Raw genomic sequence first — 16336 nt, forward strand, 5'->3', positions numbered from 1 at the left:
CGTGTTTTAATTTCAGATCATCTTTACATGGAAGAGGAAAATGAACTATATGAATCGTAATGTAGGCATGAGGCCTGGGGTTCAGCCCCAGCATGTAAGAGAAGCCCACATAATGGAAGGCAATAAAGGGGAGCGGATGAATAGTCTACCCAAATTTGAGGATTTTCTTAAAACTGCCTTACAAGTGAGTTCTCTGTTTTCTCACAGCTCCCAAAGAGAGGATGTCACGTCCAACTAGGTCTAGAGAAAGAAGAGAGAATGACTCCAACTCAGAAGATAACAGTGAGTGAACTAGTAAAACCTAGTTACAGCCTTATGATTGTTACCCAAGTGGCTAAGCAGGGAGTGAATGGTAAAATGACAAAGGACAAGGCGGGAATACATTTCTCCAGGGGAGGACCATTAAAGGACACTTAGGCTTTTCTTTTTTTTTTCTTTTTTTTCTTTTTTTTTGGTTTTTCAAGACAGGGTTTTTCTGTGGCTTTGGAGCCTGTCCTGGAACTAGCTCTTGTAGAACAGGCTGGTCTAGAACTCACAGAGATCCGCCTGCCTCTGCCTCCCAAGTGCTGGGATTAAAGGCGTGCGCCACCACCACCCGGTTTAGGCTTTTGTTATGTAAAGTTTAATGAAATTTTGCATTGTTTATTGTGTGAGCCAATCAGCAGTCATCAGAAGATGGAGTCATATACCAACATATTTCTGAGGGGTCATATTATAATCTCTCACAAATTCAAATACACCTTTCACTTGATCTAATTCAATTTCAAATATATCCTGTGTAATATTCATTAGATAGTGTTTTTGGTTGTTGTAAAATGTTTGAAACAGTGTGCTTAAATAAGCCCTGATCTTTTGCAGATTAAATACGACATAACATTTGTTTAATTGTTTTCAGACAGGAGCTTGCTCTTATCTCAAGCTGGCCTCACAGGCTATCCTCCTCCCACTGCTTCTCAAATACCGTGTTCATAGGCATGTGTCACACTAAAGTGTTAGTAGTATATTATGGAAATATGCAACCCTTAAAATGGTTTATCCCTAAAAAAAATCCTTAGCATGCTTTAAATCACCTTCTTTTTTTTGAATCTGTGAGTTTGAGGCCATCCTAATCCAGAGTCAGTTCTAGGGCAGCCAGGACTACACAGAGAAACCCTGTCTCAAAACAACAACAAAGTACAACTCTGAACTCTGTTTTAACCCAAATACAGCCACAGAAAGTATGCAAAGGAATGAGTGTAGCCATGATTCAATAAAACTTTATTTACACAGACAGCAAAAAGCCAGAGTTGGCCCACTGCTCACAGTTTTCGAAATGATGATTTTGTTCATTTGACTTTCTCATACATTAGTAGCATAGTATTTTGGTTTTATCGGGTCCTATTTTGTATGTTCTTGGGTCCTTTCTCTCCTTTGGAGGTTCTCGGCTTGATTCCTAAACCACTGCAACTCAGGTAAGGCCACAGCTTCAACAGAAAGTAGGACTTATGACTAAGCATTAGTGCTAAGGGGCCTAGGAATTGCTAGCACACAGGCGAGAGATGTGGCCTTGCTTCCCCTCTTTTAGTGCTCCAGCATCTAATCAGATGGAAAGTTGGGCCTTAGTAACTCATCTCCTGATATCTGGCCCTGCTGAGTTCCCTCTCTTCTAGGATTTAAATGTGTCTTTTATGTTCTTCCTTGATGTTCTCAACCCCCTTTCATTCTTGCCTGGTCAGCTCCAATGCTTTCAGCTGAATTTCTTTCTCAGAAGGTGATGCTCAGTTTTGCCTCTTTTCTCCGCTTCATCCCATCAGTCTCCATTTCTGCCTCAGGCAGAGCCAGGAGTCTCTGGCACAATTCCTTTCATGACTGCCTCACCCACTAGGCCAACGAAGAAGAGTTTGAGAGCAAGGGTTGTTTCTGTGTACTCTGTGACCAGACTCAAATGGGCTCTCAGGCAAGCTTTGTTTACTCAGCATTTACCTGGATTTTGCCGGGAGGAGGAGGAGGAGCTGATTTCTCCCTCTCTCTGGTTGAAGGTTTAGCCAGGGAATGAACTGATTGTCCAGAACAAAATAGCACTCTTGGCTGATAGACGTATTTCTTGCTATCTTCCTTCTTCATACGGATGGGAACTGCATGCAAGCTTGGTGTTCACATTAGTTACTTTCTCATTGCCTGTGACAACGCATACAGCTCACACAGCAGCTTAAGGAAGGAAGGGTTTGTTCTGGTTCGAACTGAGTCCATCAGGGCAGAACGTTTCTCTTGTGCTACTAGGGATCAAACCTAGTGCTTCACACATGCTAGGCAAGTGCTCTACCAGTCCAAGATTTAAAAAAACAACAGAGAACCCCCCAAACTTCCCCCAGGTGATTCTATTGTGAAATCAGAGGGAACAGCTGATTTAAATTTAAACTGGCCTTGCTTGTGAGACAAAAACCCTGAACCCATTATAAGAGCAAACATTAAAGCAGGGGGTGGGGAATTGTGGTAATCATTGATGAAGTGAGCAGAAGTATAAATGGGGCCGAGCAGCTCCATGGTAAGTGAGTGCTTGGCATCACCATAGGGAGAATTAATCTGTGACTGGTCTAGCTCCCTCCATCAAGTCCTCAGGGAGAATGGCCTGGTTGTTTCAGTTTATAAATCTGCCTTTCCAGCGGTCCACAGACGTGACTGATGAAGTCTCTGAGTTGAGAGGCTAAAGGTTCAAATGTTTTCAGTGCTCTGTCTCTGGTTTTATTGTTTGCATGCATTACATTTATCATCTAAAGGGTTTTACCTAAATAGTGGATCATGATCCTTCATTATCTGTCCTTTTTATTTTTATAGTTCTTATTTTGTTTTCGGACAAGGTATCACAAAGCCCAAGCTGACTTGAAATTTGCTGTATTGCTGAGGTTGGCTTTGGACTCGTGATTCTTCAGCCTCTGGTTCCCAAATGCTGGAATTACAAGTGTTCACCTCTACTCCTGTGTCTCTTTATGTGTCTTGAGACAAAGGCCTATATAGCCTAGACTGGCCTGAAGCACATGATTCTCCTGACGCACATATCTTTTTTTTTTTAGGTAGAAATTTATATTTTAATGTGTATAAACCAAAACCATCAATTTGGTGATGGTTACTCTTCTACCCCACAGAACTTCATACTGTTGCCATACAAGCCCTTCAACTTTGCAGGATAATGAAGTGTCTACCACACTGGGTAACTCAGTAGCACAGCACCCAAATATTTGGCATAAGTCCTTAGTTATAATCACTAGCATCCAGCTTGAGTCTTGAATTCTTAACTCTGAAACTGTGGGAGTACAAGATAAGACATCTATGCAAATCATCATAGTAAACCCCAAGCACTGTGTCTCACATATTCTTAAGGCTTGCTTCAGGGACATTCAGTTTCTCCTGAACAAGCAATCTCTTATTTTCAAGGAAAATCCCATTCAGTGTGTAACCAAACTTCCACAAGTGTCTGACTGATAGGAAGTATGATTTGTCTGAGAGGGCTACAACCAAGTACTCTGGGAATCTCCATGATCAAAAAAGGAAACCAGCCAGGTGTGGTAGTTCACATCTCTAATCCCAGCCTCCAGGAGGCTGAGGTTGGCAAAGGGCTGTGAATAAGACTAGCCTGAGTTACAAAATGAAACCCTTTATCTCACAAAAACCAACCAAACAAACAAACAAAAAGCCAACAAAATGTGTGTATGTATATATATTACAGAAATAAGGGAATGAACAATAGAAAAATAGTCTTTCTTTGTTTTCCTGTATGCATAGAGTTACTTTTATAAAGGCTGCTTAAAAGAATACCAATAATATTTGCACCTCACTGTAGTAAGTGTACATTGTAGAGTTTAATGAATGTTTTTAAGGCAATGAGTTGAACTCACAAGATACAAGCTTCTTTATGTGGAACACATTTTAAGTGTATGTTTTTCTATGTTACACATCTTGACTATTGTGTGGTTAGTGAATTCAACCTCAAAATGTATTTTGGGGGGCTGGAGAGGTGGCTTATCAGTTAAGAGCATCTAAGTTTGGTTCCTAGCACCCACATGGAGGCTCACAGCCATCTGTAACTTCAGTCACAGGGGATTTGATGTCCTTTTCTGACATCAGCGTCACTTGCACATATGTGGTTTACGTGCACACACTCAGGTGCACATACATCCTGATAAATATTCTTTTAAAAACATATTTGAGGGTATGAAACCACTTTATCCCTGAGAGTGGAGAGGGGCTGAGGAGGTACACACAATCTGATGTCCATGACAAAGCAAATCTCCCTGGTCCCCCCATAACTCACTGTAAAATGTATTTCATATTAATGCCTGTTATAATATACAGCCCTGGCTGACTTAGAACTCACTGTATAGACCAGGATGGCCTTGAATTCAGAGATCCACTTGCAGCTGCCTCCAGACTGCTGGCATTAAAGGCATGCGCTACCACTACCCAACTATTTTTTTCTCTTTTTAAAATTGGTCTGAGGGTCTAGGAATAAAACCCAGTCCTCTCATGGCACAGTGCTATTTAAGTCTATTTGCATGACAAAGTGTACACTTAAGAAAAAATTATTAAAATTGCATATCCTTATTAAGATATGCTAAATGTGTAAGGTTATTATTAGGTTATAAGATGTGAAAAGAAAGATAATTATTTGTCATTTAAGGAAAAAGTTTTTTTTTTCATAACACTCAGGGATATTTCTTGGAGAATTTCCACAAGTATGTCATTCAACGTAAGCTGCTTGGGAGCCTGAGGCAGGAGAATTGAAATACAGTCTGAGCTACCACGTATGTTCAAGTCTGGCCTGAGAGACTTAGCCAGACCTTGTCCACAGTTGCTGGGGGTGGGGCTAGTGAGATTCCTCTCCTCCTATGGTCCTGCTGGCAGTTAATGGTTGCTGGGGAAAGAGTGACAATTAGCAAGCACCGCCCTGTGCTGAAACACAGATTCTTTCCCCAAGTCACCTTGCAGGCCTGGTTTTCATCTTTCATGGGCCCTTGGGGCCTGAATTCCATTAGAGCTTTTCAGCAGGCCCTCAGCCACTAGCACAAAGGTGCTGGCCAGTTTTGTTTTTCATTGAAATATCTTCTCTTTAGTTCAGCCTGGGCTTGAACTCAAAGCAATCCTCTTGCCTCAGCCTCTTTAGTGCTGGAAATACAAATTATGAGCTGTCATACTCAGCTTAAGATGGCAACTTTCTGTTTGTTTGGTTTTTTTTGTTGGTTTTTTTTTGTTTTTTTGGTTTTTCCGAGACAGGGTTTCTCTGTGGTTTTTTTTTGGAGCCTGTCCTGGAACTAGCTCTTGTAGACCAGGCTGGTCTCGAACTCAGAGATCCGCCTGCCTCTGCCTCCAAAGTGCTGGGATTAAAGGCGTGCGCCACCACCGCCCGGCTGATGGCAAGAATTTGCATAGTAAGGGCTTTTCAGGACACCGAGGCATGCGGCCTTCTGGTTAGAAAGGTGATTGACTTGCAGTGTTCATTCTTAATTACCACTCGAAGCTGTTGTTACTCTACCCAGTTCTCTCCATATGAAAGCCTCGCCTTGTTGCCCACCGTTTCCTATATGACAGACCAAATGTTTGGTGTACCAGACATTTTTTTTGCATAGGGTTTTAGGCTATATAACTCAAACTGGCAAGCCTCCTGCCTCTTCTTCCAAAACACTGGGATTACAAACATGTACAACCACAGTGGTCCCGGGCACTTCTGAAATTTCATTTTCCATATTTCAACCTGACATCCTAGCTTCTAGTCTCATTGCTATTTACATTAAACAAAAACCTTTCACAGCTGAAAACTACACTTCCTCTCTCCTCTTGCCAACTCCCATTTTGAGATCTAGCATGAACATTGTGTTTATCTTGTCTTGACTATTCCACACGTGCTTTTCCCCACAGTAATTTCTAGCCCTTAAAAAAAACCTATAATATTAGAGAAGTTTCAGGCTCCTTCCTTTCCTGGCTTTTCAAAGGTGGGTTTCTGGGGCGGCATAGAGCATGTGAACTGTTCCACACAAGCTGCTTACTTAAAACGCAGAAACAATACACTGGCAACTATAGTTTTCTTTGAGTTTGTCTCTCCTGCTGAGAATACCCTAAGATTAACTTTTGTTGTCTGTGAGTCTGCATAGTCCAGCCTGGCCTCACTCACACTAGCTCTGTTTCAGCCTTGGCCTCCAGAATGCTGGAAAGACAGGGATTTGTCAGTGCGTTGGCTAAGAATGCCCCCCCAGATTAAGTTAGGTCCTAAGGACTTTCCAAATTTTCTAATCCCCAGATCCCTACCCAGATAAGTGGTATTTTTTTTATCTAAGCTGGTCTCTGACAGGTTTATTGCTGGCAATTTAACCAAATTCGGAGTTTTTTTTTGTTTTTTCGAGACAGGGTTTCTCAGTAGTTATGGAGCCTATCCAGGAATTTGCTCTGTAGACCAGGCTGGCCTCGAACTCACAGAGATAACGCCTGCCTCTGCCTCCCTAGTGCAGGAATTAAAGCCATACTGTCACCACCTGGCCGAAGGTTTTGCTTTTTTTTTTTTTCTGCCAAAAATCACATGTAAAACTTTGTCTTATGAAACACACTGGTAAGGAAACAGACTTTTGCCAATGTGAGAGTTTGTAAGTGGAGGAAGTAAGTCTTAGCTTTGGGCTACAAATTACCGAGTTACTGTGGGAGGACGGACCCTGAAATTGTTCTGGGTGGGGCTGTTACTTGGCCTTAGAATGTACCCCTCCTCTCGCCAGCCATCTTAAAAATGCTCATGGCTTTACAGCTGGTGTCATTATGGAGACAATCAAAATGCAGGCCCTGTAGGGTGTTGTGTCACAGACAAAACCCAGCCATGTGTTGCTCCACCGAGTTGGAAACTTTCCTCCTCGGCTTCTCCGCTCTCTGAACACAGGGCTAGCCCTCTCTAGTGGAGGCAGACTTAGGCTTTCCCGACCTCTTGGGTTCCTCCTGTGGCCCTGCGGCTCCTCCTCAGTCCCGTTTCTCTTTCAAAGTTTCCCATCCACTTACTTTTTTCTTCCCACCCTCTTCTTTTCCCAGCTAGTTCAGCCCGCCCCTAGCACGCACCACCTACTCTGCCTCACGGGAGCCTTCCCGCTTCTCCGCCCGTCCTCCCCACCTATCTCCCCGCCCTCCTCAGGTTCAGAAACCTCCAATCAAGAGGGCCGAAGGTGTCTCCAGGACCCGCCCCGTCCTCCCTATCCACCTCTTTTACCCCCAGTGCTCCCTCCCCCACCCCCCCCACCTCAAGTCCAGCGGACCCCAAGGCTTCTGGATCAGGGAGCTATGAAAAGTGTCTGCCCAGGCACTTCCGGTAAGGACGCTGTGGCGCGAAGGTCCCGCGGAAGCTCCCCGTGGGACCGTTAAGGAAAGGGTGACTGGTGGTGAGGGAGCCCCGGTGAAGAGGGTGCAGGCAGGGAAGGGGTGCGGGAGCCGGAGCTTGAGCGAGCTGCCCGGAGCGAGCGAGCTCCGCGGGCTCTTCATCCGCCTCGCGGCGAGCCGGCACCCCCGCCTCCCGGGCCACTCGGGTCCTCCTCTCCACCCCCCACTCCGCGAGGGTGACGCCGCCTCTCCACGGGTGCCGCGTGATCGGAAGTGGCGCCATCTTTAGCCTCTTGTGCTATTGACAATAACAAGCCTCGGCTCGCTCCCCCTCCCCCCTCCAGCCCGGCGTCTCCCCTCCCCGAGAGGGAGAAAAGGAGGAGGAGCTGCAAGCTTCACTGCTTCCCTGAGTCTCTCCAACAGAAAGTGGGGGAGAGAGGCCGACAAGCAGGGGAGGGGGAACGGCACAGCCGTTTACCTGTCTGCCTCCTCCGCTTCCCTCCCCCGCCTCGTTCTCACTGCCGGTGGCAGCCTATCTGCCTTCCCAAGCCCTCCCATTCCCCTCGGTGTGCCCCCCTCCACTTTCCTTCTCGTCCTCTGTGTTTCTCCTCTCTTTCTTCCCTTCCCCCTTCAACATTGCCACCTCTCCCCCACGCACGCAGGCACATAAACGTAGGTTTTTGATGCTCCTCTGCCTGTTGACCCCGCTATTTTCATGTTTCCAACAGGTTTTTCTTCCCCCAATCCCTCTGCTGCTTCTGCTGCTGCTCAGGAGGTCAGATCAGCCACTGATGGTAATACCAGCACCACTCCGCCCACCTCTGCCAAGAAGAGAAAGTTAAACAGCAGCAGCAGTAGCAGCAGTAACAGTAGTAACGAGAGAGAAGACTTTGATTCCACCACTTCCTCCACCCCTCCACAACCTAAAGATTCGGCGTCCCCTTCAACCTCGTCCTGCTGCCTCGGGGTTCCAGTGGCCACTTCCAGCCACGTACAGATACAGAAGAAGCTGCGTTTTGAAGACACCCTGGAGTTTGTAGGGTTTGAAACGAAAATGGCTGAGGAGGCTTCCTCATCTTCCTCATCATCGCCCACTGCTGCAACCTCACAGCAGCAGCAGCAACTTAAAAATAAGAGTTTGTTAATTTCTTCTGTGGCTTCAGTGCACCATGCAAACGGCCTGTCTAAATCATCTACCACGGTCTCTAGCTTTGCTAACAGCAAGCCTGGCTCAGCTAAGAAGTTAGTGATCAAGAACTTTAAAGGTAACCAAGGCCAAAATCCATAATCACTTGCTAAGAATTTGACACTTGAGCAGTCACGTGCGCTGTTGATGTTAATATATTAAACAGTATAGAGGTTGCCTAATGTTTTATGCATAATCAGTGAGTGGAAGGGAGGCCCTATTTTTGGTAGCGGGTTCCTTTTCTGGGGTGTTTGTGTCCTTGCTCTGAAGCACACTCTTTAATGTTTCCGTGCAATGTTTTTGAGGTCTGTTTCAATCCATTATATCTTATCTGTTGTTCCTTAAAACACAGTATGGTGCGGATTTTACAGGTGAGAAACTTGTCTAAAGAGGAACATTTTAGGTGCATAGCAAGTCTTGGTACTACTGAGATTTTTATTTTTATAGGCCACATACTCCAGCCCCTAAAAATGCAGGTACAAGGTTGATAGTTTTATGTTCTTAGTATAGAGTACTGTGTTTGTGAAACTCACTGTGGGAGGAGTATTTGGTGAAAAATCTTTGGGGTTTTTTTTTTCTATCTGTATTTCTTCCCAAAGGTAAAGTCTGAGTGAAAACGGCTTTGTGTACACAGCAGCAGGGACTCGGCCACGAAAGCTAGAAATAGTTAACTACATCTTTCCTCACGAAAACGTGCGTTCCAAGGGTTGACCTGCAGCTATTAGGAAATTGGAGCGTGCTGTGTTTGAGATTACTGATTCGGAGTGTGGTGTAGGCACCAGTGAAAATATAAAGTCACCATTTAAAATGTATTTGAGCTAAGTTCTTATCTGTTGAATGTATCTCTGTTTTTCTGATATTTTTTTCACCATCCTCAGCTAGCACATAATAGATGCTAGAATGTTTCTTAAAGCTGAGGAAGTAAATGAATGAACTTAGGTTTTACCAAAAGTGTCCTGTTCTAAGTATTAGCACGGGATGAAGTGCTTACTCTGTGTCTGTTGGAAACGTTGCTGTGGAAAAGAGCAATGTGCTATTTGTCTAGCGGAGGGGCTTATAGTATTGTCTGGCTTTAACCCTTTCTCTTCTTGTATTACCCTCTTTCCACCCACCCTCAGGCTCTCCGGTTACATTCTTTTTGATTTACTTGTAGAGCTTTCTAAAGTGAATATGAGCTGTATCTACGAATTCATTCATTACTTCACTTAAAGATAAATGATTTAATAGGGAAGGATTTTTTCAAGAAATGAGCTGTGATCCTAATTGCAGTTTTTTTAAAGATTTATTTATTTATTGTATACAGTATTGTGTCTGCCTGCAGGTCAGAAGAGGGCACTAGATCTCATTACAGATGGTTGTGAGCCACCATGTGGTTGCCGGGAATTGAACTCAGGACCTTTGAAAGAGCAGGCAGTCTCTCTTAACCACTGAGCCATCTTTCCAGCCCCCCTAATTGCATTTGCAAATTAATTTCAGAATTTACTTTTCTTTCTCCTGAAGGCATTAATGCATTTGGAATCTTTAATTTGTTTCACTTATCATTGGTGAATAAAGTTTAAAGTCTAGATTAAGGTTTCTTTTCAGTCTGAAAATACCTTATTGGTTCTGGAGCCATTTGGGTGCTGGTTTGTTTTTAAATTTTCATTCAGTTCCCTCCTTTTCTGTGATTGCTGCATAATTAGGGAGTCAAACAGACCTAGATTGGAATCCCAGCTTTGCCATTGACTAGCTATGGTAGCCAAATGAGTTTGAGACTCAGTTTCTTAAGTTGTAAAATAGAGGTGTTAATATTCACTGTGGGCATTTTATTGGGAGAATTTCTAAGAAGTTTCTAAAATACTTTTCACATATTACATACTCAGTGTTTTAACTACAAGATTTATGTCAGCTTCAGTTTTACACATGCTAAAATAAGATCAGGACTGCTATTTTTATCTATCATTCTTAAATTTTTTTGAAGCAATACAATCAATAGGAGAAAAAAAAAACCTTTACCTTCAATTTTCATAGGTGAGTCAAAATGACTTAATAGTATTTTGGCATCTTAAATTTTGTTTATACTGAACTTTTAATATTGAGTTATAATAAATACTCAATATTACTTTAATACTGAGGTATAATAAAAGTCCTAAAATAGCAATGCTGTTCTATTTTATAGTTCTTTAGTTACCATATCCTGAATATTTTTCTAATAATTTTTTGCATATTATTTAGATAAGCCTAAATTACCAGAAAACTATACAGATGAGACATGGCAGAAGCTGAAAGAAGCCGTGGAAGCTATTCAGAATAGTACTTCAATTAAGTATAATTTAGAAGAACTCTACCAGGTATGTATTAGTGTATAAAACCAGATTTGACTAATATCAGTCAAGATGGCATGCATTTGTATTTTCCTGCTTTAAAGATTTGTGTGTGTGTCCGTGCTGAAGCATGCATGTACCTGTGAGTGCAGATGCCCTTGATGACCAGAGGCTTAGGATGCCGCTAGAGCTGGAATTAAGTGGTTGTCAGCTACCTGACAAGAGGGTGCTGGGAATCAAACTTGGGTTATGGAGGAGTGCTCTTACCTGCTGATCCATTCTCCATATCCGTGTGTTTTAACTTTCTGAACTATGTTCTGTAGTAGATTCTTTGGTTCATTACTAGTTAATTGCTACCTTCCATTTTATGGTCACAGTATGTAGCCTTACTTAAACTGGGGATACATAATTGGGCACTTCTGATAAGAACTCAGTTAAATTTTGGTATAGTCGAGGTATGAGCTAGACTATAACGCTATAGCAGGGATCCTAGAAGTTTTTTCTGTGGGATGTCATTTCTGTTGTGGCATTCTTTCTTAGTTCTGTTACCCACCTTTAAGAATGGCTTTAAGACATGCAGCTCTTCACATTCTTACATCCTTTGTTCTGACTTTCTCTTTTTTTTTTTTAAAAAAAAAATACATTTATTCTGTGTGTATATGTGTATGGGTAAACCATGTGTGGAAGTCTTAGGACAACTTAGGGGGTTCAGTTCTTTCCTTCCACCCTGTGAGTCCCAGGGATGGTAAGTGCCTTTACCCTCTGAGCCATCTTGCCACCCCTCACCTCCTTTAAAGAACTTAATTTAGGGCTGGAGAGATGGCTTTGTTGTTGAGAGCAGTGGCTGTGTTCTTCCAGAGGTCTTGAGTTTCCTGAGTTCATTTCCCAGCAACCATATGGTGGCTCACTACCATTCATAATAAGATCTGGTGCCCTCTTCTGGCCATAGGCATACATGCAGACAAAATGCTGTATACATAATAAGTAAATAAATCTTTAAAAAAAGAACTTAATTTAAAGAAAAATTGTGTGTATATGAGAGAGTGTGTGTGGGGGTGCTAGTTCACATCTGCGTCTCATGTGGAAGTCAGAAGACAACTTGCAGAAATTAAACCCTTCTACCATGGGTGTCCTAGGTATCAGACTCAGGTTGGCAGGTTTGGTGGTAAGCACCTTTACCTGATGAACCATCTCCTTGGTCCTACCTGATTCTTTTTTTTCCCCTCAAGACAAAACTTTTCTATATAGCCTTGACTGTCCTGGAACTCATTCTGTAGACTAGGCTGGCCTTGAACTCACAGAGATCTTTCTGCCTCTGCCTCTTGAGTGCTAGGATTAAATGTGTCTGATGCCACTGCCTGGGGCCTCATTCTTTCTTTATAATTATTATTATCATTGTTGTTTTTTTAAGACAGTTTCTCTTTTGCTTTGGAGTCTGTCCTGGAACTCAGTTTGTAGATCAGGCTGGCCTCGGACTCATAAGAGTTTCACCTGCCTCTGCCTCCCAAGTGCTGGGATTAAAGGCGTGCGCCATCACCACCCAGTCTCATTCTTTCCTAATAATAGCTTTTTGTACTTTTTTTGAGTTTTTTCCATCTGTCAGTCTACTTCCGAAATGAGCAGCAACTATATATAGTCCAATACCTTAACTTGAGGTTATTTGCTTTTCCTGATTTTCCAAGAGTTTTCCTCACTGCAGTTTTGACACAACTAATTTAAGTTGTTTTTCCTTATATCATCAGCCATTTGTATTTAAAAATAACTTCTGTTTAGTAAACTTGTAAGAAATGTTCAATATCTCAGCATTTGTATTTTTTGTGTTTTAGTTGTAGAGTGTGAGTCTGTTGATGACAAACTCTGGCATAGGAGGCCACATTTGGATCTAATTTCCACTGTGACTGCCTTTCTAATCTTGGACAAAACAGTAAATAAACACCCTCAGCTTTACTTTCCTCCACTATAAAACAGGCAAGCTACTACCTGCCTTGTCTTTTTCTCTGGGTCGCTAATCTAATAATCAAATAAGATATTTGTAAAAGAAAACAACACATTAATGAAACACTATGATATACAAATGGAGCTGATGTTAGTTATAGTCACATATCTTATAAACCACAGTATACCTTTTTTTAAAATCTGCATTATGTTAAATTGAGATAGTTGGTTTCTGTTGCTGTGAAAATTAGTCAGTGTACGCCCAACACAGCAGTCATCAGCAGGTAGAGTGCTGTATAAATGTCAGCTGGTGGTGACAGTAGGGTTAGTCCTCCTCATTTGGCTCTTTTGGCATATTTTAGACATGCCTCCTGAATTGTAAAATAACAAAGTAGAATTGAGTAATTAGAGTGAGAAATGTCTTAAAGAGTCTGTGGGGTCGACGTACTGTGTATGGTAAAACCTGCAAAGCAGATCCATTTTCTAGTAGTTCATTTAAAGCATTATACTCTTAAATATATAATAGTTTTTATCGCCACTTTAACAACAAGTAGACTGAGTCTCAGAATTTAAATAATCCACCCAAAGTTACTTATTGGCTGAACAGGGAAAGTCAAACTAAGATGTTTTATTGTTAACTCCAATTGATTTTCCACTACTGTGCTGCTTCACTAATAACACCACAGCACCTTAAATACCCACTGTACAGCAGTGTTCAAAACAGCTTTAGGGAAAAAACTATTGGAACAGCCACTGTGCTTCAATTTGTATATGTAGTCTTTATGTGGGTATGCTGGTGCACAGCCAGTGTAATTGCAGTAAGGTATTTGTATATTTCAATTCATGACATATATTCATTATAGCTCTTAATGAGCCCTATTCACCTTAAATATTTTCCCTGAGTTTTTGATTTGACAATATCTTTGATATGTTGATTTTAATTCCTTGCGTGCTTAAAGAACATACCTAATTTTTTTGTGTGTATTTTTGTGCTGCAGCCAGTGCAGCCTGGATAGCCAAGACTGGGGGGGGGTGCGGGGATTGAGACACAGAGGCTTCTTTTCAGGTGAAAGAACAGCAACCTTTATTTTGCCCAGCAACCTTTTATACCTCTACTTCTGTGGAGACCCACGGGTCAGAAAGAACACAAACATCCTTGTCAATTACAGACCACAAGGAAGTTCCGCTGTCAGTCAGGGGGAGTGAGGGCAGCTGAATCACAACATTTTTGCTTTCTTTTTTTTAAAAGATTTATTTTGTTTACAGTTTTCTGTCTGCATGTATACCTGCAGGCCAGAAGAAGGCACCAGATCTCATTACAGATGGTTGTGAGCCACCATGTGATTGCTGGGAATTGAACTTAGGACCTCTGGAAGAACAATCACTGCTCTTAACCTCTTAGCCATCTCTACAGCCCCTATTTTTGCTTTCTTGTATTTAATTTTACTTGCTGTTGCATTTTTTTTTATCCTAAAGTCACAAGTACATAGTAATAGTATGACATGCTGTAATCTCAGCACTTCAGAGGCTAAGGCAGGAAGATTTTAAGTGTAAGGAAGACTGATTTATATAGGGAGACCTTGCCTCAAAATACAATTTTTAAGTTTTTATTTTGTGACTGTTCCTTAGATTATTCTGAGATATCATTTAATTTTTAGCACAATGTTTCCGTTATGTTTTCAGTAAACACATAATTGTCTTCTTGTTTTTTAACGTAACTATTTATTTGTTTTTTTGAGACGGGGTCTCTCTACATAGCCCTGCCTGTCCTGGAACTAACTCACTATGAAGAGTTAGGTGACTGGGATTAAAGGTGTGTACCACCACACAGGGCTTTTTATTTTTAATTTTTTTAAGACAGGATCTCACTATTTGACAAATACCTGGCTATCCAGGCACTCACTTTGTACACCACTTTGTAGACTCACTTTGTAGGTGTTCTCACTGAGATCCACCTAACTCTGCCTCCCAAATGCTGGGGTTAACATATTCCTAGCCTATTGTATTTTTTTGCCTATTGTATTTTTAAAGCAATACTTTAAATGATAATTATACAAACATTTTTTTTTTTTTGTTTTTCGAGACAGGGTTTCTCTGTGGTTTTGGAGCCTGTCCTGGAACTAGCTCTTGTAGACCAGGCTGGTCTCAAACTCACAGAGATCCGCCTGCCTCTGCCTCCCAAGTGCTGGGATTAAAGGCATGCGCCACCACTGCCCGGCTTTAAATGATAATTGTCCCTGAATTTTAAAATTACCTTTCTTAACAATCTTGAAATCCTTTGAGAGTGAAGCTATGCTTTATACTTTGGGATTTTTGTTTGCTTGTTTAATCTTGGTTTATTATAAATAGGGCTATGTTTAAAGGCACTAGTTTGGGTTGATTAGCCTGTCTTTGAATAAAGATTGGTTGTTATTTGAGACAGACTCCCACTGTTAGTTAGGGTCTTACTGTTTGACCGGGCTGGCTTAGTTTATACTTCATTTCTGATGAAGATTGTTTCTGACATTAATAAGAATTCTGGTGAACTTTTTGGGAAAAAGATCTTAAATAATGTTCCTTTCTATTCTATTCTATAGATAGATGGACCACAAGAGATGCAAATTATGCATCTCTCAGTATAGATTATAATTAGTTGTAAAATGCGGTTATTTCAAGCAGTCAGTATTATAGGAGAAAAGTTAAAATTCTTTTTTTTTTGATCTTTTAGAAACTAAGAAAAGTTAAATTTCTTAACAGTTTTGATAGCTACCTATTTGTTTTTCAAAATTTAATTGCTGTCACCTGTTTGTTTATTTTGTTGTATTTTAAGATTTAATTTAGGCCGGACGGTGGTGGCGCACGCCTTTAATCCCAGCACTCGGGAGGCAGAGGCAGGTGGATCTCTGTGAGTTTGAGACCAGCCTGGTCTACAAGAGCTAGTTCCAGGACAGGCTTCAAAAAGCCACAGAGAAACCCTGTCTCGATAAAACCAAAAAAAAAAAAAGATTAATTTAATATATATGGGTATTTTGTCTTCTTGATTACTTGTGTACCACATGTCTACAGTGTCCTTGGAGGCCAGAAACAGGCATTAGATCCTCTTGGAGCTGGAGTTGTAGACAGTTGTGAGCTGCCTTGTGAGTGCTGAAAATGGAACCTGGGTCCTCTGCAAGAACAAGCGCTCTTTACCACTAAACTATCTCTCCAGCCCTGTTTGGATTTTTTGAGATAAGGGACTCCCTCTAACCTAGGATGACATAGAACTCATAGCCCACTATGATCTTGAACTCGTGATTATCTTTTTGCTTCAGTGTAAGATGACAGGCGTGAGCACCACATCTGACTTGCCCCATTGAAGACTTTTAAGATCGTACTCTGTTACATATTTCTCCTTGAATTTTTTTGTTTGTTTTTGGAGACAGGGTTTCTCTGTGTAGCCTTGACTGTCCTGGAGTTTACTCTTGTAGACCAGATTGGTCTCCAACTCACAGAGATCTGCCTAATTCTGCCTCCTGAGTGCTGGGATCAAAGGTGTGCTCCACCACTGCCTGGCCTACTTCTCCCATCTTTTTTTTTATATTTTTTATTTATATTTTTCAATCAAATCTTTTTT

The 16336-nt window shown here is 41.7% G+C and overlaps 1 protein-coding gene across 1 annotated transcript in view; it reads left to right on the forward strand.

Moving 5' to 3' along the window:
* The window catches only part of Cul4b (cullin 4B), a 113184-nt gene that overhangs the window by 66327 nt on the left and 30521 nt on the right, over positions 1 to 16336 (forward strand). Inside the window, exons 2-5 of the mRNA XM_013350462.2 lie at positions 208 to 282; positions 7139 to 7312; positions 8049 to 8585; positions 10721 to 10836. Of these exons, the coding sequence (XP_013205916.2) occupies positions 222 to 282; positions 7139 to 7312; positions 8049 to 8585; positions 10721 to 10836 (888 nt within the window). The 5' untranslated portion in view covers positions 208 to 221. The remainder of the gene's footprint in view (positions 1 to 207; positions 283 to 7138; positions 7313 to 8048; positions 8586 to 10720; positions 10837 to 16336) is intronic.

The sequence above is a fragment of the Microtus ochrogaster genome, chromosome X (genome assembly GCF_000317375.1).
Source record: "Microtus ochrogaster isolate Prairie Vole_2 chromosome X, MicOch1.0, whole genome shotgun sequence".
NCBI classification, from domain to species: domain Eukaryota; kingdom Metazoa; phylum Chordata; class Mammalia; order Rodentia; family Cricetidae; genus Microtus; species Microtus ochrogaster.